We start from the raw sequence: 26,112 nt of genomic DNA on the forward strand, positions 1-26,112 counted from the left end.
GAAAACAAACAATTCAAAAACTACAATAAAATAAGCAAAAGATTTGAACAGATACCTCACCAAAATAGATATACAGATGGTGCTGAATAAGCACACAAAAAGATGGTTTTGGGGTGAGGGAACTGTTCTATATCCTGATTTGTTTACATAAATCTATACATGTGTTCAAATTCACAGAGCTATGAATCAACAAAAAGTCATGATAATTTTTAAGATAAAGTTATAGGAAAGAAATAACATCCTAATAAGAGAACTTTCTCCATATGGCTTTGGTGTTTCAGCATGGAAGTACTAATAAAGAAGTGTGGGCACCAGCCGTAGTACTTCTTCAATCATTTCTCTCCATGAAAAGGCCCAGATGATGCCCAAATTAGTAAGATGCCAGGCAAAGGGTCACATGCTCAGACCCTGGAGATTTGGAAAATGTCATTCTAAATTTTTTTTTTAATTTTTTTTTTTTTTTTTTTTTTATGATAGGCACACAGTGAGAGAGAGAGGCAGAGACACAGGCAGAGGGAGAAGCAGGCTCCATGCACCAGGAGCATGAGTGGGATTCGATCCCGGGTCTCCAGGATCGCGCCCTGGGCCAAAGGCAGGTGCCAAACCGCTGCGCCACCCAGGGATCCCCGGAAAATGTCATTCTAAATAGGAAGATCATTCCTAGAATTTTGTCAGCTTGGAGTCTGAACAAAGACAGCCTCAGACAAAGGCATAGATATTCTTGGGATTTTATAACCACAAATTATAACAGTTATTCATGTTTCTCCTTAATGTATCTCTTAGGTTATGGCATCCTCTTGTTCCTGCAGGCAAAAGAGGTCTGCATAAATAAGTCTTGATTGGTTTGGGACCTTGAGATGATTATCTGACAGCAAAGGAGTGCTTGGTACCAATGTTTCCCAAACCGATGCCATGAAATATTAATCCCAAAAGATTTTGAAAGAGGGAGGGGGAGAGAAGGAGAGAGAGGGAAGAGGAAAACATGGTTTGGGAAACTAGAAAGTGCTGCATGTTCTGTTTTTCTTTGAGTGATTCACAATGCATATTAATCTATTAATACTCTGGGAAATCCCACAGTAAAGAAATCTATTTGCCTCTATTTAATACAGTTTCCTTAACTTAGTTGATCATGAAATTTTTTCCCAAATAATTCCAAATAGTAATAATTCAATGAAAGCCCATTTTGGGACATGTTGCTCTATCCCAAATCCTGATTACAGACTTTAGTGGCTAAAATGGACTTGGGCCCTCTCCTCTCCTCTCCCCACGATGGCGTGTGCTCATCCATTGATATCTGTATACTCCGAAAAGGGGGAATCATCTGGCAAAAATGTTACTTTGCCTGCTGTGTTTAAGGCTCCCATTCAACCCGATATCGTGAACTTTGTTCACACCAACTTGCACAAAAACAACAGACAGCCATATGCTGTCAGTGAATTAGCAAGTCATCAAACCAGTGCTGAGTCTTGGGGTACTGGCAGAGCTGTGACTCGAATTCCCAGAGTTCGAGGGGTGGGACTCACTGTTCTGGCCAGAGTGCTCTTGGAAATATGTGTCATGGAGGCCGCATATTTGCACCAACCAAAACCTGGCGCTGTTGGCACCGCAGAGTGAACACAACACAAAAGCAATATGCCATCTGCTGTGCCCTGGCTGCCTCAGCCTTACCAGCACTAGTCATGTCTAAAGGTCATCATGTTGAAGAAGTTCCTGAACTTCCTTTGGTGGTTGAAGATAAAGTTGAAGGCTACAAGAAGACCAAGGAGGCTGTTTTGCTTCTTAAGAAACTTAAAGCCTGGAATGATATCAAAAAGGTCTATGCCTCTCAGCGAATGAGAGCTGACAAGGGCAAAATGAGAAACCGTTGTCATATCCAGTGCAGGGGACCCTGCATCATCCACAATGAAGACAATGGTATCATCAAGGCCTTCAGAAACATCCCTGGAATTATTTTACTTAATGTAAGCAAACTAAACATTCTGAAACTTGCTCCTGGTGGGCATGTGGGACACTTCTGCATTTGGACTGGAAGTGCTTTCCACAAGTTAGACAATCTGTATGGCACTTGGCGTAAGGCTGCCTGCCTCAAGAGTAACTACAACCTTGCCATGCATAAGATGCTTAATACAGAATTTAGCAGAATCTTGAAAAGCCCAGAGATCCAGAGATCCCTCCAAGCACCACGCAAGAAGATTCATCATAGAGTCCTGAAGAAGAATCCACTGAAGAACCTAAGAATTATGTAGAAGCTAAACCTGTATGCAAAGACCACGCGCCGGAACACCATTCTTCGCCAGGCCAAGAATCACAAACTCCAGATGGATAAGGTGGCAGCAGCCTTTGAAGCCAAATCAGGTGAGAAGGGGGTTCCAGGCCATGGTAGGGAAGAAAGGAAAGAAGGCTCTTGGTGTGAAAAAGCCAAAGAAACCTTTGGTAGGAAAAAAGGCTGCAGCTACCAAGAAACCAGCAGCTGACAAGAAACCCACCACAGAAGAGAAAAAGCCTTCTACCTAAAAACTTGTATTTGTTTATTCCATAAAAGTCAAATCATTTTGGACACCTAATTTTAAATAAAGACCTGATCAAAGACAGTGAGAAAAAAAAAAAAAAAGATGGACTTGGGATACAATAATTAACTCTCTCTCCTCTAACTGGGGTCTTTGCCAACTCAGTTTTTCCCATAATTCAGGGCCAGTTTTACAAAGAGATAAGTAGATAGTTGCTGACTTGCTTAAATTTCAAGGACATTAAATAATTATAATAATTAATAATAATAACAAACACATATATATGTGTACCCACTACAGGGGCACCTGGGTGGCGGCTCAGTGGTTGAGTGTCTGCCTTTGGCTCAGGGCATGATCCCAGAGGCTGGGGATCAAGTCCCGCATCGGGCTCCCTGCATGGAGCCTGCTTCTCCCTCTGCCTATGCCTCTGTCTCTCTCTGTGTCTCTCACGAATAAATAAATAAAATCTTTTTTTAAAAAATACCTACTACATATCAGGTATTTTTCTAAGCACTTTATATATACTAACCAGTTTGGTTGTTGTGACAACCCTGTGAGGTAAGCACTATTATTACCCCCATTTTATACATGTGGAAACTGAGGCACAGGCCACTTGCTCAAGGTCATACAGATAATAAGTGGCTGAGCCAAGTATTCAAACCTGGCAGAGTGGATCCAGAGTCCTCACTCTTGATCACTGTATTATACTGCCTCTCATATGAGATACCTGCTCTGTTTCCTTCCTCTGTTTCTACTATTAGTCATTCATTTCTTTGATACCATTAGAGTCTGTGATCTTCCAGAAGTCCATTGGAAAACACAATATCCTCCCAAAGTGAGAATTCCCAGATGCAGTGTAGAAGCTGTTCTTTCTCCCTAGAATGTTTTTGTTTTAAAATTTATTTATTCATGAGAGACACACAAAGAGGCAGAGACATAGGCAAAGGGAGAAGCAGGCTCTCCAAGGGGAGTCCAAAGCAGCACTCTACCCCAGGACCCCAAGATCACACACTGAGCCAAATGCAGATGCTCAACCACTGAGCCACCCAGGTGTCCCTCCCTGGAATATTTTCACTACTACTCTGTTATCACTCTTGTCTGGTGAACTGCTGGTCATCTTTAAAGACCTCATCCAATCATCACCTTCCCCCACAAGAAGCTTTCCCAGAAACCCTGAAGGGCTGTCTCACCACATCTGTGGCATAGATCTTGTCTGCATTTTACTATAATTGCTTTGTATATATGTTTAGTTTTATCACCAGCCTATGACATTCTCAATTTCAGAAACTTTGTTTCAGACATTATGCTAGGCATAAAAGAGTAGAAAGACAAAAAAGAAATGGTGCCTGGCCTCAGAGAGTCCCTATGCCTTATATACTTGTTCTTAATGGACACAGCTGATATTTAAGACAAGGGCTGGAGAGATATAAGCAAAGATTATGTGGGTACAGAGGGAAGAACAATTATTCCCAGTTGGAAGGAGGTGATATGTGAGCTAGGACTAAAAGAAGAGGAAGGTTTCAATAAGAAAATACATGAATGAATGAATGAATGAATTCCTTGGGGGAAATGAATGATTTATGTTATTTTTATGGTGTAAAAGGGAAAGGATTAGACTTGGAGACTGTATTAGCAGCGGCTGCCATTAGCCCTGTGCCTTCAGGCAAGTCACTTCATTTTTTACATTTCAGTTTACCCATCTGTAAAATTGGAATAATAACCACTCATTTCCCAGGATTTGCTTTAAGAATTAAATAATGTCCAGAAAAGCACTTTTTGTAAAATGCTAAATACCATAAAGATGTTAGGTTTACTGATGCTCCTTACTTGCTCTTGTATATTGTCTCTTAAGAGTTCAATGAGAGGAAGAATATTTGAGAGCTTACTCTGTGGCAGGATTATTCTATGTACTTCCTGGATACCATTTCATTTACTGTCCCAACAATTCTATAAGGTTGGTATTATTACTATGGCCATTCTACAGATGTGGAAAAGAAGGCACAGAAGGCTTCTCAGTTGTCTTGCCGACGGTCACACAGCTGTCCAATCTTGGAGCCAGATTCAAGCTCAGGTGGTACCTGAGGGCCCCTGATCAGAGACTAAAGATAATGAAAGATGTCCTTAGTCTGGTCCAGTTATTCTACATCAAAAATCAATTAAGAATGGACAGATGTGACAGGATGACTCTCTGACAAAGATCAAAACCCCTCTTTCTCACCTTTGTCAGCAGATACATCGAACATGTGGTTAATCATAAGAATCACAGAGTTTGGATTTTCTTTTCCGAAATATTTTGTCTTTTACTTAAACACTGATTAAATGAAAAAGTAAGGCATAAAGGTTATAGATATTTCACAGGACTTTTATTTTTAAAGATTTTTATTTATTTGACAGGAAAGGAGAGAGAACACAAGCAGATGGAGGGGCAGGAGCAGACTCCCTGTTGAGCAGAGAACCCGATGTGGGACAGGACTCGATCCCAGGACTCTGAGACCATGACCCGAGCCTAAGGCAGCTCATAACTCACTGAACCACCCAGGTGCCCTATCATGGAGCTTTTTTAAAGATGGAATAGGTGAGCACTGTCCTACTGAAACCCAACCTGATAAGGTCATTGTTAAAGATACAATGCCAGCAGCTGGCTAAATCAGAATAATGAGGCTCCCATTCAAATCAAGTAGCATTTATCTGTAGTTTAAATGGCTCTCTAACATTTGTATTTCATTGGTATGAGAGTTCCAGCAGAACCCTAAAGCTATTAAATAGAACACCAAGGCTTTTTAATAGCTTCTAACTTAGCAAACCATGGTAATTTAAAAGGGAACGGATGAACTTCTAGAAGCAAGGAGATTTCTGCTGAAGAATACAAATGTGTTCTCTGCTATTGCTTCTGCCTCTTTCTGGGGAGAGGCAAAAGGCACAGAGGCATGTGATGGAACTTTCCAGCTGGTGGTTTTGCATTATCAAGAAGGAAAGTATTTGAAAATGAAAATTACTGATAATTAGTTGTGAACATCTGTAAGGGAGAAAAATGGAGAAACACTGCAGAATCTTTATTTATATAAAAGGCTGAACCTCATGGGTAGCAGTGTGAATTGGTACAATCTTTTGGAGGGAATTTTAGCAATGTGCTGACCCTTTGACCCAGCAATTCCACTTCTAGGAATCCATAGCAATATTTGCACATGTACACAAAAGTCTATGTATAAAGAGGTTCACTGTAGCATTGTTTGCATGTATGAAAAAAGGAAATAATCTATCCAATTAATATGAAAATATTTAGGGGATCCCTGGGTGGCGCAGTGGTTTGGCACCTGCCTTCGGCCCAGGGCGCGATCCTGGAAACCCGGGATCGAATCCCACATCGGGCTCCCAGTGCATGGAGGCTGCTTCTCCCTCTGCCTGTGTCTCTGCCTCTCTCTCTCTCTCTGTGACTATCATAAATAAATAAAAATTTAAAAATTTTTTTTAAAAATATGAAAATATTTAAACAAATGATGGCATATCCATATTTTAGAAAAATTCGCTGCTAATAGATGAAATGAGATAGATCTACATAGTTGACACAGAAAGATGTCCCTGACATGTTAAGTGAAAAGGGCACATTGCAAAATGGTATCCCTTATATGATTCCACTTTAAAATGTCTTTGATGTTAATATATATGTAGAAAAATATCTGGAGGAATATGTCCCAAAGACTACCAGTGGCTATCTCTGGGGGATGGTGTAATATTTTTGTAATCTTTACATTTTTATGAGCATCAATTGCTTTTGCAAAGAGAGGGGGTAAAAAAACAAAAGTTGAAGGATTTCCTCAAGGGGAGAATGAAAGAAACATGGCTGGTAGAGATTTACTCACTGTATTTAGGTGAAAGGGTTTAATGTAATTCTGCAGAATCTTTCAGATTCTGGCAATCTGGGCAAGGGTACTAAACCATCAGAATGAACCAACATGACTGTGCTCACACAGGGAGACTGAGACATAGTCCTTATTCTGCTTTCTGGGTTGTCCCTTTGACTCTTGCTGCTGTTCCTCAACCTTAGCTGACAGAGTAGAAGCAGCTGATTTTCCTTTTTCTTCTCTTGTCTCACAGGCCAGCCATTTTAGAAGGCACTAAAACATGGTGGTAAAGAGCTTAGCCTTTGGAGTGCCAGAGTCTTAGGTGCAAATCCCAACTTTGCCACTCTACTAACTGTGTGACTTTGAGAAATTTGCCTCTCCTGTTGGGTCCTCCGTTTCCTCATGTTAGAGAACCTGCCTATGAGGGTCTTTGAAATGATGAAAAGAGGTAAGTATAGAAAGCGCTTGGAAATTCATCTTGATGAGGGACGCCTGGGCGGCTCAGCCATTGGGCATCTGCCTTTGGCTCAGGGCAATTCCAGGATCTAGTCCTGCGTTGGGCTCCCTGCTTCTCCCTCTGCCTGTGTCTCTGCCTCTCTGTGTCTCTCATGAATAAATAAATAAATCTTTAAAAAAAGGAAAAGGGATTTTTCTTGATGAGCACTGGGTGATATACGGAACTATTTAATCACTATAACGTATACTTAAAACTGGTATAACACTGTATGTTAACTACACTGGAGTTAAAAATATTTTAAAACAGAAAACACTTGGGAAGTGTAAATAAATAAATACCACCTATTATTACTGTCGCTATGCCCTATCAATTCTCTCTTAGTAGAATTTCTTCCATCTAACTTCTGTCTGATAAACTCCTACCCATTCTTCAAGCCCTGGCTCAGATGCCATCATTGTAAAACCCTCTCTGGTTTCTCCCTGCACCCCCAAAGCTGATTAACGTTCCATTATCAGTGGTCCAATGGAGTGCTGGGGTGCCCCAGCTTCATTACTGCATGTTATGTTCTAGGTTTACTTGTCTTTGTCCTTTACAGACTCTGAGCTCCTGCAAGGCATCAGCCCTGTTCCAGACATCTCAAATCCTCAGCACTTACCTCAGTGCAGGACTCAGAGTTTGAATTCACATAATCTTTTTTCTTTTCTTTTCTTTTTTTTTTTTTGTTTGTTTTTGTTTTTTTCACATAATCTTTTTTCAAGTTGAATTAATCCCCTCCCTGCCTCTATCACCCAGGCCAGGCATCTTTAGTTTTGGTGAAACTATGGTAACGGCATCCTAACTTCTCTCTCTGCTCCTTCTTTTCTCCATTTCAATCCAGGCTGATGTTCAGCCCTGGGTTTTAGTTCCACCTTTGCCACAGGCTAATGTGATCTAAGCACACTGCTTTTTCTCTCTAACAGCTTCCTTATCGATAAAATGGTGACAATATCCTCCCCCTACCCAGTAGTGGAGGGGACTTAAGGAAAACTGCATGTGACTGGCATCAGCATTACCCAAATTAGCTATTGCTATTTCTGCTTTTTGTTTGTTCATTTGTTTGTTTGGAGAAAGAAGGAGGGAGGAGTGAGGGGCAGAAGGAGAGAGAGAATCTGAAGCAGGCTCCACACCCAGCGCAGAGCTGACACAGCACTCCATCTCAGGACTCTGAGATCATGTCCTGAGCACAAAACCAACGTGGGCTGCTTAACCAGCTGAGCCACCCAGGCATCCCACTATTTCTGCTTTTAGAAAGGTAGAGTACAACAGGGAAGAAGAAAAGAGTATTTGAAAAGTCTCTGTCCTGGAAGTTAAAGTACCTCCTGTGATTTTGGATGTTTCTCCAGTTATACATAAACAGGTGAGGTCTCACCTGGCATCCTGTTTCCTCCAGAAATTGCATTTGATATGCTTCTCTGTGAAGCCAGTCCCCGAGGCAAAGGCAAAGACTCTTCTCCACCCTTAGAATTAAATACAAATATCAGAGAACACTGGTGCAGTCCCTTACCATTCATGGAACACTTTCATACCCATCACTGGATTTGAAAAGAGCTTTTGTCAGAAAAAAATCACAGCCAAATCTTAACAATGATAATCTCTGGATGGTGGAATTGGACATGATTTTAATTTTACGTGTGTTTTCCTCAAACCTTCAAAATCTCTGATTTTGGAGGTGGATAGAAATGATGGTTGTGTGATACTGCGAATGCACTAAATGCCACTGAATCACACATGGAGTGTACCATTTATTTTAGTTACATGAATTTCACCTCATTAAAAAGTATTCGGCAGTACATATGCATGATGTTATAGCCATGTACTGAAATGTGTGAGCTGAGAACAAAAACATTCTTGGGCAGCCCGGGTGGCTCAGCAGTTTAGCGCTGCCTGCAGCCCAGGGTGTGATCCTGGAGACCCCGGATCGAGTCCCACATTGGGGTCCCTGCATGGAGCCTGCTTCTCCCTCTGCCTGTGTTTCTGCCTCTCTCTCTTCTCTCTCATGAATAAATAAATAAAATCTTAAAAAAAAAAAAAAAAAAAGCCTTCTTAAGGCTCAAAAGCAGTTCAGTTAAGAGCACGTGGGTGGCTCCGTGGTTGAGCGTTGGCCTTTGGCTCAGGCCGTGATCCCTGGGGTCCTAGGTTCAAGTCCCGAATCAGGCTCCCTGCTTCTCCCTCTGCCTATGTCTCTGCCTCTCTGTGTGTGTCTCTAATGAATATATAAAATCTCTAAGGAATAAATAAAATCTTTATTTAAAAAAGAAAAGCAGTTCAATTAGATGACACTCTCCCCGGCCGGATCTCCCAAGTCCCACCCAGGTCGAGGCGGCCAGCCTGCAGTGCGCTCCTCCCGCCACCAGGGGCCTCCACGGAACCCTGGCGTCCCCACCCGCGGAGGAGCGTCTTCTCTTGAGCCCTTGAAGCGCGCGTGCCTGCGGGAGGCGTGGCCAGGACTGGCCCCTCGGCCCACGTGACCCGTAGCCCACCCGGGCCGCACCCGGCGCTTCCGGGCCTAGCGGGGCGGTCCCTCCAGCCCCCGCTTCCGGCTGCTGCCGTCTGCTGTCCCGGCTGGTCCCCCCCTTCCGTCCCGCCAGCCTTCCTGGGCGGCCCCAGTACGCGTTCCCAGCCCGCTGCCCGCTGCCCGCTGCCCTGCTCCGCCGCGGGGCCCTGTCTCTGAGCCTGGCCCCATGGCGCTGCAGGCGCTGCAGAGCTCGGGGGTGGCCTTCCGCAGGATCCTGTCTCACTTCCCCGAGGAGCTGAGCCTGGCTTTCGCCTACGGCTCCGGGGTGTACCGCCAGGTGGGGCCCAGTGCAGACCAGAAGGTGAGCCTGGCCCCGGGGGCAGCCCCACCGCAGTCGGCCTGTCCTCACGAAGGCCCTTTTGCATCCCGGGCCTTAGAGCTGCCCCTCTGCTCGGCGCGATCCACGTGTCCAGTGCAAACCGTAGCAGAGTGTTCCTGGTGTAATGACATCATGAGCTGAGCTTGGAGGGATAAGTGGGAGCCCACTTCGCTCTAGAACAGGAGATGCGATCACGCAGAGGGAAAAGCTGGTGCAGAGGCAAGCTGGAGGACGGGAGCTATTTGCCCGGCGCCAGCCCAGCGTGCTCAGCCTTAGCTGAGCATTGGGGAGTTTTCTGAGAAACTTTCAAAAATGCTGATGCCTTTTGAATACAATCTCCGCTTGAGGAGGTTCTGATGTACTTGGTCTGGGATGAGACCAGGGCTTCAGGGATTTAAAAAACTTCCCTGGTGATTCTAATGCACAGCCAGTTCGATGTGAGAGTCGCATCGATAGCCGTGGGAGGAGGTACTAGATGGTTGAGGAAGCTGGCGGGACTGGTTGTAGGGCCAGGGCAGGTGCAGTGAAGTTACCAGCAAAAGTTAGCGGGTGACTAATATATTTATTTACCCATGCTCAGGAAAATTATTTAGGACTAGGTCCTGTTACTCTTCAAAGTTGCCTGGGCGTAACAGCAGGGAGGGTACAGATTTCCTAATGATTGCAGACTTTTGTTCCTGTAAATAAAGGGGGGGGGGGGAGAGTGCTTCCAATGGGGAGACAAGATTCAAGACATAAAGCAGCGGAGTGCCAGGCAAATATTCTCATTTAAATGAGGCCGTTACAGACTTTCCCCATTAAGGCTGTAGAGCGTATGCTAAATCAACATGAAAGGAGCAAGAGAGTCTAGAGATGTTCTCTGGCAAACGAGATTTTTTACTTGCTGTAGGTCATGCACAGCATAACAATTCATAGTCATCTTAGTTTATTTTTTCTTTTTTTTTTTTTTTCATCTTAGTTTATTAAACTAAGGAAATGATTGCCATAGGGCGTCCTGGATTTGAACACCTGGCTGTAATCTGTGTTTAGGTTAAAATTTGCCTGTTCACTTCTTGCTAAGGCCATCTATACTGTTGCTTGGATTTCCTGTTTCCCAGCTATATTGTATTTAAGTAGTATTTGCTTTAAGGTGACAACATGTGAAAAATTCTAAGTTGTAGATGTATGAGAAATTATAGATTATTATAGGCTAGTTACTTTTTCTAACATACATTGACATAATTATTTTTTAAAAAATACGTCCACCCCAAATCTCTCTTTTTTTTTTAAGATTTTATCTATTTATTCATGAGAGACACAGAGAGAGGCAGAGACACAGGCAGAAGGAGAAGCAGGCTCCATGCAGGAAGCCCAACGTGGAACTCGATCCTGGGTCTCTAGGATCACACCCTGGGCTGAAGGCGGTGCTAAACCGCTGAGCCACCCGGGCTGCCCATCCACCCCAAATCTTAAGTTTCACTGGTAGTTTGTGGCTTTTGAGAAACCTAGAGCGGGCCTTAGCCTCCTGATTCAATAGCCACCTCTTCATTTTTCCATGAAGATTTTACTCTGAAAAGGCTCTTTCTTCCCTTTGCCTCACCTTCCTTCGCTACAAGATAACAAGTCTTACAGATTCCAGCATGAAGTCTCTCTCAGATCAGTCCCTACGCTCAATGCCTTACTTAATATCTTTTCGTTTCTCACCTAGGAGTTTGCAGTTAGCCCCCTATGTGGTTTCCCAGCCTGTAGTCTTTCTTCCCTCCATTGAGCTCTTCTGCAGGAAAATTTTTGAAGGTGGTATCCCAGCCTCCCTCTCTGGTCTCCCTTGCTTCTGTTCTGTTCCAGCTATATCAAACCAAAAGCAGCATCCAGAATATGCCTAGCTCTCAGAGCCCCAAGCATACTTTCCTTTAACAGGACTCTCTTCCCTTCCCCATACTTAATACTTCCACCAAGCCTGCTGAACTCTTGCACATTCTTCAAGACTGAGACTTACCAGAGGCTTGAAGAACGTTAACTTCAGAGCAAAATTTCTCATTCCTCTTCTGACCTCATCCTGAGTGAAATTAGTACATTTTGCATTCTACTATCAAATTCACTTAGTGAGAATGTGTCTATTCCCCCCAGTAGACTTCCTTTACCTCTACCCCCAATCTACCAGGGCTCCTTGTAGGTGCTCAGTGAGTGGTTGGTGAGTAGGTAAGAGTTAAAGTAACTTATTTGCCATTATATAATACTTTACAGAGCTTATCCATTCTGTGTTATTTGACCTGGAAGAAAAGTGGAACACTTAGCTACATTTAGATGAAAGGCTGGGTGGCATAAGGTTTAGCACACAGAATTTGGAACCAGACTGTGTCTGCCACTCACTAGCTTTGTGTCTATGGGCATGGAACTTACTCTGTGCCTTAGCTTCCTTTCCTATAAAATTGGGATAATACCAATACCTACTTTGTAGGATTATTTTTGAGGATAGAATGAACTACGATACAGGACAATCCATATTAAGGAAGTATTGCCATTACTATGTGTATTGATGAAAACAAGCTCAGATCGGTTCCAGAGACTTGCTTAAATTTCTGATGACAGCCTCAGGGCTTCTATTTATTAGCCATATTGGCAAGCTTTCCACTCTAGGTGTCTTTGAGGAATTAAAACTAAAATCATTCTCCTCTTTATTCCCAGAATGCCATGCTGGACTTTGTTTTCACAGTAGATGACCCTGTTGCATGGCATTCAAAGAACCTGAAAAAAAATTGGAACCATTACTCTTTCCTGAAAGTTTTGGGGCCCAAGATTATCACCACTGTCCAGAATGACTATGGTGCTGGAGTCTACTATAATCCATTCATCATGTGTGATGGTAGGGTAAGTGACTTTGGACCTTTGTCTTAACTTGGGTGGTTATTATTAAATTAAATATTAGAATACCAGCTGAATATGTATGTCCTTGCAGTCAGGAAATGTTCACATTCCTGCTGGATAAAGATGGTTGAGAGAGACTGTCTTTAATTGTTGCCTTTGGCCAGTGGTTCTCAAATTTGAGCAAGCATCAGACATCCTAGAGGGCTTCTTGGACACACAGATTGCTAGGCCCCACCCCAGAATTTCTGATTCAGTAGGTCTGGGGTGAGGTTTGAAGAATTTGTGTTTTTTTAATTGCGATATAACTGTATAACATTGTATTAGTGTTCAGTGTACAAAGTAACGATTTAATACACTGTATGTATTGCAAGATAATTACCACAATAAGTTTAGTTAACATCACTACACATAGTTACAAATTTTTTTTCTTATGATGGGAACTTTTAAGATTTACTCCCTTAATACCAAGGATTTGCATTTCTAAGTTCCAAATGATGCTGATGCTGCTGGTCTGGAAAATATATGTTAAGAACCACTGGTTTGGTCAGTGGGATGAATACTGAGGCCTATGAAGGATGAGGGTGTCATAGGTAGTCAGGAGAATGTGGTGTCATGTGATAGGAACCTTTTGGTGCCAGCAAGTGGATGGAATTTGAGGATACACCCCATCTCCCTGTTGGAGAGCAGATAAGAAGCACAGATCCCAGAAGGAACAGAAGGAACCCTGCTGAACTGTTTTTCACACGAAGGGGCCCAGTCTCTAAGAGAGCTCCAAGAACTAGGCAGGACTGCAGCCCAAGAGGACCAATGGGGGACTAAGTCCTGTAATCTTTAGAGATGAGCCAGGCTGCCATCGACAGTTTCCACCAGCTATGCCAATTCTGCTCTATGCTGCTGATTGCTTCAAGCTGTCTTTATATGTCAATGAATCACCTGAAGATCTCGTTGAAATGCAGATTATGATTCAGTTGGTCTGGAATGGAGCTTGAGATTCTGCATTTTTTGACAAGCTCCCAGGTGATGCTGATACTACGGTCAATGAACCACGCTTTGAAAAGCAGGAGGTTGGATTACTGACTTGAGAAGGATTTTGAAAACCTGTCTGAACTTGGCAGGAATGAGTACTATGATAGATTGGTGATGTCTGCATAGCCTCTGGGCCATATGTTTACTTTCCTGATTGTTTACTTTTCACCTGCATTTTGCAGTTGAGGAAATGAGAGTTCAGAGAGTGGACATGATTTCCATGAGGTCATGCAACTTGATATGGCAGGCCCCTGACTTACAGGTCAGTGGTGTTTCCACTACCTCCCAGCTGTTACTTGCCAGCAGCAAGAAGGGCTTTCTGCCATAACGTGGCCAGATTGGAGGGAACATGGTTGCTCAGTGCAGTTCTCCACATCCACGTTAGTCTGCCAAGCACGTAGCTTTGTTCTTTCTCCATAATTAGTATTATGCTGAGCCTATCTCTAATTAGTGGTTTCAAACAATATTATAAGCTCCAGTAAGCAAATGTTAGGGCATAATTATATGCCAAAGGGACTGTGCTTTTTAATTGAAATTCTTTAGCTACTTTTTAGATATTTGTAGCCTGAGAAGGCTGTTTGGCTACTGAAGTTTAGCAATGTGAGTCTGAAGTTAGTTGTTGAAGCAAATGGGATTCTGTAATTTGGAACAACTACATTCAGGGTTTGTACAAATTGCTTTTGAAATGAGCTTGGCCATAATTCCGTGTGTTTAGTTCTGATAAAGAGGTTTAATTTTTGGATGTGGCTTTGTAATTATAAAAGTGTTTGAAATACTCAATGGTGAAAGAGAAATTCACCACATAAAGGATGTTGGTGAAAACTTCTACTTAAAGAAAATTTCCTGTACTTTGTGATAAAACGAACGTTGGAAGCCCAGACTGACATTCAGGGACCTAGTTTTTACTCTGCTATTAATGGTAAATAATGGGTACACCATTTATTTCATTTATTTCTAAAATGAGAAGCATGAACTATATTTTCACTTCTCAAACTGCCTGTGGTGCAGACCCAGTTTTTCTTTCCAATTCAGTGAGTACCAATATGTGCTAGATAGCCTCTAAGAGCCACTGTGCCTTTAACATCACAGGAGCCTGAGTGAAGATAGTGATCGCTTCACCTCATCCCTGAGGGAACAGATCAGCCTTGGAAACTAATCCATTGTGAAAGATTCTGATGGAGATGTGTGTTTGCACAAGGCAGAGATTTTAAGTGGCTTTGGAAATCAAGGTGCAGGTCTGGTCAGAAATTTTTTTCCTTATATTTTACATTTGCAAAAGCAAGAGTGTGGTATTTTGCTGTCTTTCATGCCCATATCTTCTCTTTTCTAGCTTATCAAATACGGAGTCATTAGCACTAACATTTTGATTGATGATCTCCTCAACTGGAATAACTTATATATTGCTGGACGACTGCAAAAACCGGTGAGCAAGTGTCTTATTGGCTGCCACAGTTAGGGATGTCTTTCCTCTCTGAACCTGACTTGCTTTGATGTGTTTGATTGCAATGAGATGGAACTCCAAGAAACAGAAATGAATTTCAGACTCCTTTTACTCCTTATAGAATTCTGTGCCAAACAATATCAAGATATTACCCACACTACTCCTGTCTTCTCTCTAAAGATACTCTAGTTGTCTGAATGGATCAGGCTCGGTGTCAGGCCATTTGGGCTAGGGAGGATGGCAAAAGAGGTGCCTAGTGCCTCAGTGGAGCCTCTGTCAGCATGACTCAGATCACCATTTCAGAGTCTAAGTGCCATGGGGCACTGTTTGCCCCCTGATGTATCCCAGCAATGCTTGGGACAGTGTCTGATACATAGTGAACATTCAGCAAACACTTGTTGAATAAATCAATGAACCAGGTAGTCATTCAAAAGGGAGTAGATTCTGATCCCCTTTCTTACCCTCCTCAGGCCAGTGGTAAGATCCTATTATAAGGTTCTTCCTTCATTTAGGATGCTGCTAGAAGAGGTGGGCTTCCTCCTGGGTTGTAATAGAAATAAAACAGGAAAAGAAAGTGATAAAAACTTGAACTTTTTCTTTTTTTAATATTTATTTATTTATTATTTTAGTGAGCTAGAGAGAGAGCACAGAAAGAGGAACAGAGGGAGAGGGAGGGAGAGAATCTCAAACAGACTTCCTGCTGAGTTGAGACTTGATCAAATGACCCAGAGATCATGACCCAAGCTGAAATCAAGAATTGGATGTTCAACCAACTGAGCCACCCAGGTGCCCCAAAGGACTCGAACTTTTGGCATTGTATTTGCGTATTATGTTTCTCCTTTATATATAGCCTATTTTCTATGAAGGAATCTGTTCATAGTTTAAGAACTATGTGAAATAGTCACAGTTGCTAATCTCACAGCAAGGAACAATTTTCTTTGTGCTGTTAGAGGGTCTCAGGCCCCAAAATCAAGTATGTGGATTGTTCTCAGATGTCTCCATAAGTATGATTCTGCTGCTCCCCTTTTTGTCAGTTATGGCAAAAGATTAGAGATTTATACAACCTTAGCTCACTTGATTGTGTCATAAAAATCTTTATTGAGCGACGCCTGCATGGCTCAGTCAGTTCAGCATCCAGCTCTTGATTTTGGCTCAGGTCATGATCTCAGGATCCTGAGATTGAGCCCTGCCTCAGGCTCTGTGCTGGGTGTGGAGCTTTCTTAAGATTCTCTGGCTCCCTCTTCCTCTCCCGACACCGCCCCCCCAACCCCAATCTCTATTGATATACATAGGTAGTCACAAGGATCACAATTCTCTTGCCTTGCTTCTGGACTTAGAATTTAATAGTGTAGCTCATTAAAATACCCAGAAACACTTGATCCAGGGCAACAGATATGGGTATGTCCATATATAAAAATTCGTCAAGCTGTACCCTAGAGATTTGTACATTTCGGGCAGCCCCGGTGGCTCAGCGGTTTAGCGCGGCCTTCAACCCAGGGTGTGATCCCGGAGACCCAGGATTGAGTCCCACGTCAGGCTCCCTGCAAGGAGCCTACTTTTCCCTCTTCCTGTGTCTCTGCCTGCCTTTCTCTCTCTCTGTGTGTGTGTCTCTCATTAATAAATAAAATTAAAAACCTTAAAAAAAAAAGATTTGTGCATTTTACTGTATGTAATCTTTGCTTCAGTGAAAACATTTTTTTTAAGATTTGCAAATGCAAATACAGAATTTAAGATTTGAGAGAGAGAGGGATCCCTGGGTGGCTCAGCGGCTTAGCACCTGCCTTTGCCCCAGGGCGTGATCCTGTCCCGCATCTGGCTCCCTGCATGGAGTCTGCTTCTCCCTCTGCCTGTGTCTCTGCCTCTCTCCCTCTCTGTGTCTTTCATGAATAAATAAATAAAATATTTAAAAAAAAAAAAAGATTTGGGAGAGAGAGAGTGTGTGTGTGTGGCATGTGAGCAAGCAGGAGGAGGGGCAGAGGGAAAGAATTCTGGAGCAAACTCCCTGCTGAACGTGGAGCCTGACTTGAGGCTCTGTCCCAGGACTCTGAGATCATGCATGACCTGAACTGAGATCAAGAGTTGGCCACTCAATTGACTAAGCCACTAGCACCCCAGCAAAAACATTTTTTAAAGTCCAGAAAAGTTGGCTTAATAATTTCATATTTATGTAGATGAATTTCTCATTCTAAGCTGGATAATTAGTAAAGATAATCCAGTAAAGCTGGATAATTAGTAAAATAATTGAATGAATAGATGTCATTGAAGATTTGTAAATATTAATTTTTTTCCAAGTTTTTTTTCTTTTCTCTTTTTTTTTAGTTTATAAAATATGAAGGCACCTGATTGGCTCAGTTGGTGGAGCATGCAACTCTTGATCTTGAGGTTGTGAGTTCAAGCCTCAAGTTGTAATTAGAGATTATTTAAAAAATAAAAAAGATTAAAAAATGAAATAAATTTACAAAATACAGACTGATGGGAAGAGTAATGAAAGCAGAATTAGAAGCCTTGGGTCTTATTTATTCCTGTCACTTGTTAGCTGTTTATGTGAACTTGAAAAACTTGTTTTATCTTTTTGAACCTCAGGTAATTTATCTGTAGGATGGAGTAACAATACAGTACTTGCCTTCACAAAGGTGTTGACAAGTGGGGGCAGAATAATAATGCTGGAAAGAGCATGAGTGTTTTAGAATCAGATTTAGGGTTTGGGTCCCAGCTGTGATGCTCCCCAGCTATATGACCCTGCACCAGTGACTTAATTTCCCTGAGCCTTGGGACATCCTCCTCTGTGGATTGGGCACACACCAACTTTAACGGCATTCAAGAAATGCCTAGATCTAAAATGCCTGGCACTTAGTAGATACTAAGGAAATGATTGTTCCTTTCTCTTTGTCCTTGCTTATCTCAGAGTTATTTTGAGATAAAATGAGATATTGAATGTGAAAATGTTGTGTTATTCTCTGTACTGTGCTTTGTGCTTAGAATATTTCAATTTTCTGGAACACCTGGGTGGCTCAGCAGTTGAGCATCTGCCTTGGCCCAGGGCGTGATCCTGGAGTCCCAGGATCGAGTCCCGTGTCAGGCTTCCTGCGTGGAGCCTGCTTCTCCTCTGCCTATGTCTCTGCCTCTCTCTCTCTCTCTCTCTCTGTCTCTCATGAATAAATAAATAAAATCTTTTAAAAATATATTTCAATTTAAAAAAAATAGCTTTAGAAAATGAAATGCCATGAAATCTCAGAATTTAGCACTGGAAATGACCTCAGGTTTCATCTAAATGTCACATATCCTTATAAAATAAAAATAGCAACTCGTGACCAGTAGTAACTGCTACACTCATCTTGATAAAAACTGCATTTCTGAGCTAACTTGGAAAAGAAAATGTTACTGAGAACAATGACTATTCTTCAGGCTTATTAACAACTCAAGAAAATTAGGCTATCTTAAGAATCATTTGAAAGTGTTGAACATAATACATGATAAAAAATAAAATAAAAAAATAATAAATGGGTGAATTTACTCTCACCCATTAGCATTTTCCCTGTCACATGGAAATCACTGCTAACCAGAGGATGCTCTGTGGTATCGATCTTTAAGCCAATGATTTTCACCGCTAGGTGGCAGCATATAGTAATCAAACATGAACACAAATACCATGAAAAGAAAGGATTGGTAGCATAGTGGACAAAAGAAAAAATAGGTGAAGGTTTAGAATTGTGAGAATATGAGTGCGAATTTTTTATTTTTATATATTTTAAAATAAGGAGTTATCATCTAAAGCTCTAAAATTATCTTCCATATTGCAAATAGGACAGAATTTCTCAAGTCTTTTAAAGGATTACACAGAGGGTATATAGGAACTCTTTGTACTCTCCAGTTTTGCTGTGACTCTGAAAATGCTCTAAAAAATAAAGTTCATTAATAATATTTTTTAAATATACAGGAGTACCCTGCTTAAAAAGATGGGCGTTTCTGGAAAAAAAATGAGTGTAAATTAAATTTCTATCCTGCTTTACCATTAACTTACCATGTAGTTGAGGTTAGATAAGTCATTTTTATTTCTATTGCAGCTATAAGTTTCTGAGTCACTTACCAAGTCATTTTTCAAGGAAAGAGCCATGAAATTTAATAGAATCTTGTGGACAGGGTTTTTTTTTAAGTCAAAAGAACTCTAATATTAATAGTCACTTCCTTAATTTATCATGTCTGGATTTTTGTATTTCATGTTTTTAGTGTATAGATAATTTGGCTTGACTTTATAAAGCATTCTCATTGACATAGAATGGTATTTTGCTACTTTGTTAAGAAAATTTCTATTTTAATGTATTCATTGCAATATTCACTTTTTGCTAGTAATATAGCTTTTTTATATCAAATTATTGACTTAACTCACATATCATACAATTCATACATTGTTCATTTAAAGTGAACAATGGTTTTTAGTATTGAGTTTTGCAATTATTACCATTTTGTAACTTCACTGATTTACTTTTTTGTGGATAGAAAAATCCCAATGATATTAAAGATTCCTGAAAGAGAGTTGGAAAACCTGACTTACTGGTCTTGGCTCTGCCCAGCTGTAAGCAAATAATTGCACCCCTAGCCTTTGAAATGCAAAATTTAAGCCATTAATTTACTTATTCAAGAGACAACTAAGTTTCTTCTTTGTGGGTGCTGCTAAAGGAATAAAAAAATAACACCACATTACTCGCCCTGGAAGAACCCACAGTCCAGCAGGTAGATGATAAGGTTTCATCCAGCTCAAATGTTCAGTGTTTCTTCATGGTCAATAAGCAGTGGCCATTTAGGAAAATTAACTTTTCTGGCCATTTGGAATGGAAAACTTCTGTGGGAAGTGTCATTTGGTTACTGGTTGAGTATTTAAACACTAGGTAGAGCTGTGTTCTTTGTGACTATAATTTCACTGTTTGCAATTCAAGGACAGTCTCCATGTGACTGTATTATAATGGAGACTACATGTGACTCTTTTTTTTCTATCTTGAAAGGTACTCACAAATCTCTCAAGTTGAGCTTTTGAAAGTCCCTTCAAGATTTGCCCCTTCCTCTCTCCAGTAACGATTTTCTCCTTGGCAGTAGTGCTAATGCTATCTGTGCGGTTCAGGTCGGGGCATTCCCAGTAAGATACAAACAGCTATTCACAAATCTAAGGACTTTCTTTTTTTCCCAGGCCTCTCTGGCAGTGTCCCAAGAGTTCACTGGCTTTTCACTCTGAACCACAAATAACAGTGCTACGGAGACAAGTTCCTAGGTCACTTTACACTGGAGAGGCAGATCAGCCCAGTAGCAGAGTCTTCTGAATTGACATTTTTCCTTTGTGTAAGGATGCTTTTATTTTTACTCTTTTAACCTTAAAAAGCAAACAGACTGCTTTTTTACAACCTAAGTAGAACAATTTTCTTGGAGAACAAATGTATTGCATTGAATAGGAAAATTTCTCCAAACATACTGATTTGTTAGCATCTTAGATTAACTTCTGTTTCCATTGAGTTTCTGTAAAAGCCACCAAAGAGAGAGAGGATGAAGAATTATTGAGCAGGACCTGGTGAATGAGGAGGAAGAACAGGAGTTGGGAAGTACTAAACAGGCTTCACAGGGTTGTCAGAAGAGCTCTGGATAGATCAGGGACTTAGGTCCTCTTTTGGTGTGCCACTGCTTCTCAAGGGGAGAGCTTTTAACCCCCTGGGCCTCAGTTTCCCCATTAGTAAGATGAGGAGGTTGCCTTCCTAGACCCATGATTCTATATGGAATACAGAGTTTGGGAAAGTTATTCGAGGAATGACCATAGGAGTTCTATAGGAACTTAACATTTCTTTTAATCATCTTTCAAGGTAAGTTAACCAGGACAACCATAACAAAAAAGTTAGCCAGAACAGATCCCTAACTGAATGCATGAGAATAATTCAAAATATTTAGAGCTGGATCTGCCAAGTATAAGGGTGTTACCCTGATTTTTGCCATCAGCTCATTATGCAATGCTGGGCAAGTCATGCTACTGGACTGCACCTTCATTTTCCTTTCTGCAGATGATTGCAATAATGCTAAACTCACCCATGTGCTGAAAGGCTTAATTAAGGGCTATTAAGTGCTGTAATTACAAGGGAGGAGTTGGTTATATTGAATAAAGTGGCTTACCTACCATATGGGAGGTTTGGATTTTATAAATATTCCCTTAGAAAAAAAGTAGGGACAAAAGGTGAAAAATAGAAGTTAGGTTCTTAAGTTATTAAAACAGTTATGTTTTATAATATCCTTTTTGACAATTAAAGAATAAACTGTATTTTGAGATACACATCATCCTTTCTCCTTGCTGTGTAATAAAATTTTAATTTAGTTTCTGATACTATATGTCTTTTAGTGCCATCTTAGCTTTTTTCAGAAATCATCTTTATTTGACAGATAAAAGGCAACTTAAGCCCTATTTCCTAGATTGGGGGAAGATTTTGTGACAACACTAAATGGTCACAGAAGGTGGATACATTTCAGACAGGTGAGAGTCCTTATTAGGGATTTCTAGACCCTTTCCTCGTTTATAAACAGTCAGAGGCAGCCTGATCATATAAAAAGATAGTGCCAGGATTATAAATTGGCACAACCACTCAGAAGAGCCATTTGGCGTCTTCTAAGTATATACCTGAGAGCAGTGGCTCTCAAAATGTGGTTCCTGGAACTTGTTAGAAATGTACATTTTCAGGCAGCCTGGGTGGCTCAGTGGTTTAGCGCCGCCTTCAGCCCAGGGCCTGATCCTGGAGACCTGGGATCAAGTCCCACGTCCGGCTCCCTGCATGGAGCCTGCTTCTCTCTCTGCCTGTGTCTCTGCCTCTCTCCCGGTGTCTCTCATGAAAGAATAAATAAAATATTTTTAAAAAAAGAAATATACATTTTCAGGCCTACTGAATCAGAAACGCTGGGGAATGGGCCTGATAATAAGTATTTTAAGAAGCTCTCTCAATTGATTATGGTGCTTGCTAAAGGTGAGAACCCCTGGCCCAGGAAAGCTCTGGGATTATGCCGCAAGAAAGACACTGAAGGAAGCTCGCTTCAGGGTAGCCCCGGTGGCACAGTGGTTTAGTGCCGCCTGCAGCCCAGGGCGTGATCCTGGAGACCCGGGATCGGGTCCCACGTCAGGCTCTCTGCATGGAACCTGCTTCTCCTTCTGCCTGTGTCTCTGCCTCTCTCTCTCTCTGTCTCTATGAATAAATAAATAAAATCTTAAAAAAAAAAAAAAAAAAGGAAGCTCACTTCAGCTAAGGGTTCGTATGGAATATCTCATTTAAACCCACAACCTTATCAATTTGATTCTGTTATTAACCTCATTTTTACTGATAGGGAATTATGGCCATAGTCATAGAGCTAGTAAGAGACCTGGGTCTTGAACAGATTTTCTTAACTGCAGTGCAGTCTTCAAAACAGAATCTCAGAACAAACTGGAACAATTTGTATTTTAATGGATTTGAGGAACATCAAAGAGCACTTTCTGCTTCATATTCAAGACAAAAATCCTTTTTATTGATCATGGCATTCACTGTACATTAGGTACTTTACAGTTATTATTTTATTCAGTCTTTGTAACAATCTTTGACGCACATTTATCCCCACTTCATAGATGAGGACTTCAGAGAAGTTAATTTGCCCAAATTCACAGTTAGTAAATACCTAGACCTGAGCCCATACCTATTCCCAAGCCCTTGCTGTTTCTACTGTAGCTAATTTTCTTTCCTTTTCTTCCTTAGTTGGGCTCAAAATCAGTTCAAAATAAAGCGTGAAGTGCTTAGGTTATATATGGATAAGAACAGAGGTGAGTTCTAAATAAAGAAGTAAAATGCCTTTGCCTACCATAAAATTAAGTAAAGAACAATGAGATTATAAAATTTAAAAATACAAAATTTCCCAACGGATGTTTATTCCATTTATACTGACTCTTTTTCAAAACCCATGGAGAGTTTCCTCATTTAAGAGAAATATTTACTTTGTTTTCTTTCCTGTATCATGATATATCTTTGATTCTGGCATAAAACATAAGCTTCTGGGATTGCTTATTAGAGTAATGATTATTTTGTGTCAACTGGCCTAATATGCCAAGATCTTCAGGGCTAAGGGTTTGGGACAGTTCTAGTGCATGTGTAAACCGTAGCTTGAGCGATAGTCCACTTCTGAAATTTTTCTTCTAAATGTTCTACTTTTTTTGCAGGTGAAAATCATAGCAATGAATGAAAATATTGCTCTTAGGTCAGCCCTCGATAAAAATCTGAGGAGTGCTGTGACCACGGCTTTCCTCATGCTCCCCGAAAGCTTTTCTGAAGAAGACCTCTTTATAGAGATTGCCGGACTCTCTTATTCAGGTTAGTAGATTTGGTGCTCATATTTTGTGCAAGAAGGAGATGTGTTGTTTGAAGACCATGCAAACAAACATCCCGCTCTTCACCCTATGCTGAAGCTGTGGCACCCCTACTCCTGGATCCCACCACTTCCTGTGCAGGTATTTGCAAGAACCCTGTGATTTACATCCTTGCCTCCAAGGTCTCTGCCTCTCCACATCTGTGTCTATATGTAGGTCACCCCAGGGTAATCTTGTTGTTACTAATCATTTTCATTGTGAAACAATTTCAAGCTGACAGAAAATTTCAATAATAATACAAAAAACTCCCATACACATTTTGCCCAGATTTACCAATTTTAATGTCTCACCACATTTTTGTTATTCTCTTCATCCCAATGTTTTTTTTTTTTTAAGGTTTTATTTATTTATTCATGAGAGACACAGAGGCAGAGGGAGAAGCAGGCTCCCTGCAGGGAGCCCAATGTGGGACTTGATCCCAGGATCCAAAGATCACAACCTGAGCCAAAGGCACATGCTCAACCACTGAACCACCAGGTGTCCCCATCCCAGTGGTTTTCTGACTCCATTGTGCATCAGAATCCTCTGGAGGGCCTATGAAAAACAGATATGGACCAGCCCCCACAGAGCTGCTTTGGCACTCTGGGGTGGAGCCTAAGAATTTGTATTTCTGGTCAGTGGATGATGCCAGTGCTCCTCCAGGGATCCCACTTAGAAAACCACTGCCCTCCTCTATAAACTGTAAATACTATATTATTTTTTTGGTTTATTTTTCTGAATCATTTGAAAGTAGGTCACACATATCCATTCCCCTTTGGGCCAAGTATTTCAATATGTTTCCCAAGAGCAAGAACATTCTGTTACATAACCACAGCATGGTTATCAAATTCAGGAAATTTAACACTGATACAGTACTTTTATCAGATTGATGATCCATAGTTCATATGTTGTCAGTAGTCCCAGTGATGTTCTTTGTAGTGTGTTTTCCTCCTCAAGTACACAATCCAGTCAAGGATCATATTTATTAAGATGCCCTGTCTCTTCTTTTAATCTGGAACACTTTTTTTTCTTTGTTTTATATGACATTCACATTTTGAAGTCTCAGACCAGTGATGCTTATGCCCTGATAAGCATAATTTTTGCTCTTCTAAGCAATCCATGGGGAGACATTTAAAGATCAAACACCCTGTTTCTTAGCAAACTTTCCTTCTTAGTTTGAGCTTTCATTGGTGATTCTTGCTCCAACCAGTCTTTACTATGATGATTACAAAGTGGCAACTTTAGAATTCCACCTCTCCTTGTGTACTAAGGAAAAGCTTTCCTTTCTTCCCCATTCATTATTTATCTAAATCTTAACTTCCTTTTCATTTCTCCTTAAACCAGTTGTGTTCCTCAGAGATGTCAGAGTCCCCTTCAAAGGGAGAGAGAAACTCTTGAGACAATAGAGCCCCTGGCCCCTCACCCTTGCTGCAACCAGAGGGGAGCCTCCCTTCCTGTTTAATGTGTTAAGGATCCCTGTAAAACTTCACTTACAAAAAAGTAGTCTGCTACTTGAAAAAGAGTTTGAAACCATTGTCTTGAAAATAATAAATATCTTCTTTCCCAACTTTTGAGTGTGAGTTAGAGAACTCTATGCTGAAAACATTGCAAAAGCAGTTTACTCACTTTCTGAATCCCTGTATAGATAAGATTTCATGGAAGTATAATGCTGAAAGAGACCTTAAAGACCTTGCTCATCAGTCTTTCTCCCAAAATACAGCTAGCAGGACTATAGCTGCAGTTGCAACAGTGGAGAGAAAGAAAGTGATGTAACCTCGGTCTTGGTGGCTTCTAGCTCTACATGGCAGCAGCCCTGCCTTTCAACAGGAAGTGCAGAGGCAAAGGCTTCTGTGGCTAGGTACCAGAATGAATAGGCCTGCATGCAACGTGTGGGAAACGTGGTCACCTTGTAAGGATGATTCCCTCTCCATGCTCCCTTGTGAAAAAAAGATGGACCCAAAACCTTTTATGAAGGGTTAACTTTGTGGGAGAATGATGCAGAGCCTATTTCTACTTTGCCCACACCACTGCCACTCCTCCATCTCCTCCCCTGTGATCAACATCAGCATAATGTGAGGTGGATTTCTAGGAGTTCCTATAAATTCTGAACATTTTCTAAGGAAGTTTCTTGAATGGCATAACTGCTTTTACCTATTAGCAGACTTCAAGTTAGCATTCAAGCAGGTATCAATCTTTAGCTGACTTTTACTTTGCCTCCTGGAAGAGCCGTGTTTTATACTCCTGATTTCTCCTGTATTGTGAGACATGTACAAGGTGTTCAGTGAGTGCTTGCTGAGTCAGAACACTATCATTGTCTGTTTTCCTGCTTCTATAATTTTTATTAAGGGCTGCTGTGTAGCAGTGCTGTACCAGACACAGTAGGTAGATGGGTAAGTAGATAGATAAGTTGGTAGGTGGGAAGGGGGGAGGATAGATATGTAGATAGATTGATCTTTTATTCTATAGTTGAATCCTCACACAGCAAACAAATATTTCCTGTGTGCCTTCCATGTGCCACATGCTACGCTAGGCCCTAGATGTACACCGGTGAGCATGATATGAGTAAGACTCCTCATGGAGTTCATGTTCCCTTAAGCAGAGGCAGACAGTACAGAAAGTAATTTCAGAGAGTGGTAAGTACAATGAAGAGAAGAAAAGAAATCAAGAGGAGGGCCTTTACCTTGGATAGGCAGGTAGGGCCCTCTGGGGTGGCGATGTCTGAGCTCAGATCTC

At 41.3% G+C, this 26,112-nt stretch overlaps 1 protein-coding gene and 1 pseudogene across 1 annotated transcript in view; both read left to right on the forward strand.

The window, feature by feature from the left end:
- The first annotated feature begins 1,269 nt into the window (after positions 1–1,269).
- Positions 1,270–2,514, forward strand: LOC100684637 (annotated as a pseudogene).
- Positions 2,515–9,461: 6,947 nt separating this feature from the next.
- TAMM41 (TAM41 mitochondrial translocator assembly and maintenance homolog) overlaps positions 9,462–26,112 on the forward strand; it is a 49,843-nt gene continuing 33,192 nt past the window's right edge. Inside the window, 4 exon segments of the mRNA NM_001206935.1 lie at positions 9,462–9,661; positions 12,344–12,526; positions 14,880–14,972; positions 23,194–23,344. Coding sequence (NP_001193864.1) covers positions 9,527–9,661; positions 12,344–12,526; positions 14,880–14,972; positions 23,194–23,344 — 562 coding nt within the window. The 5' untranslated portion in view covers positions 9,462–9,526.

Source organism: Canis lupus, chromosome 20, assembly GCF_011100685.1.
Source record: "Canis lupus familiaris isolate Mischka breed German Shepherd chromosome 20, alternate assembly UU_Cfam_GSD_1.0, whole genome shotgun sequence".
Taxonomy (NCBI): Eukaryota; Metazoa; Chordata; class Mammalia; order Carnivora; family Canidae; genus Canis; species Canis lupus.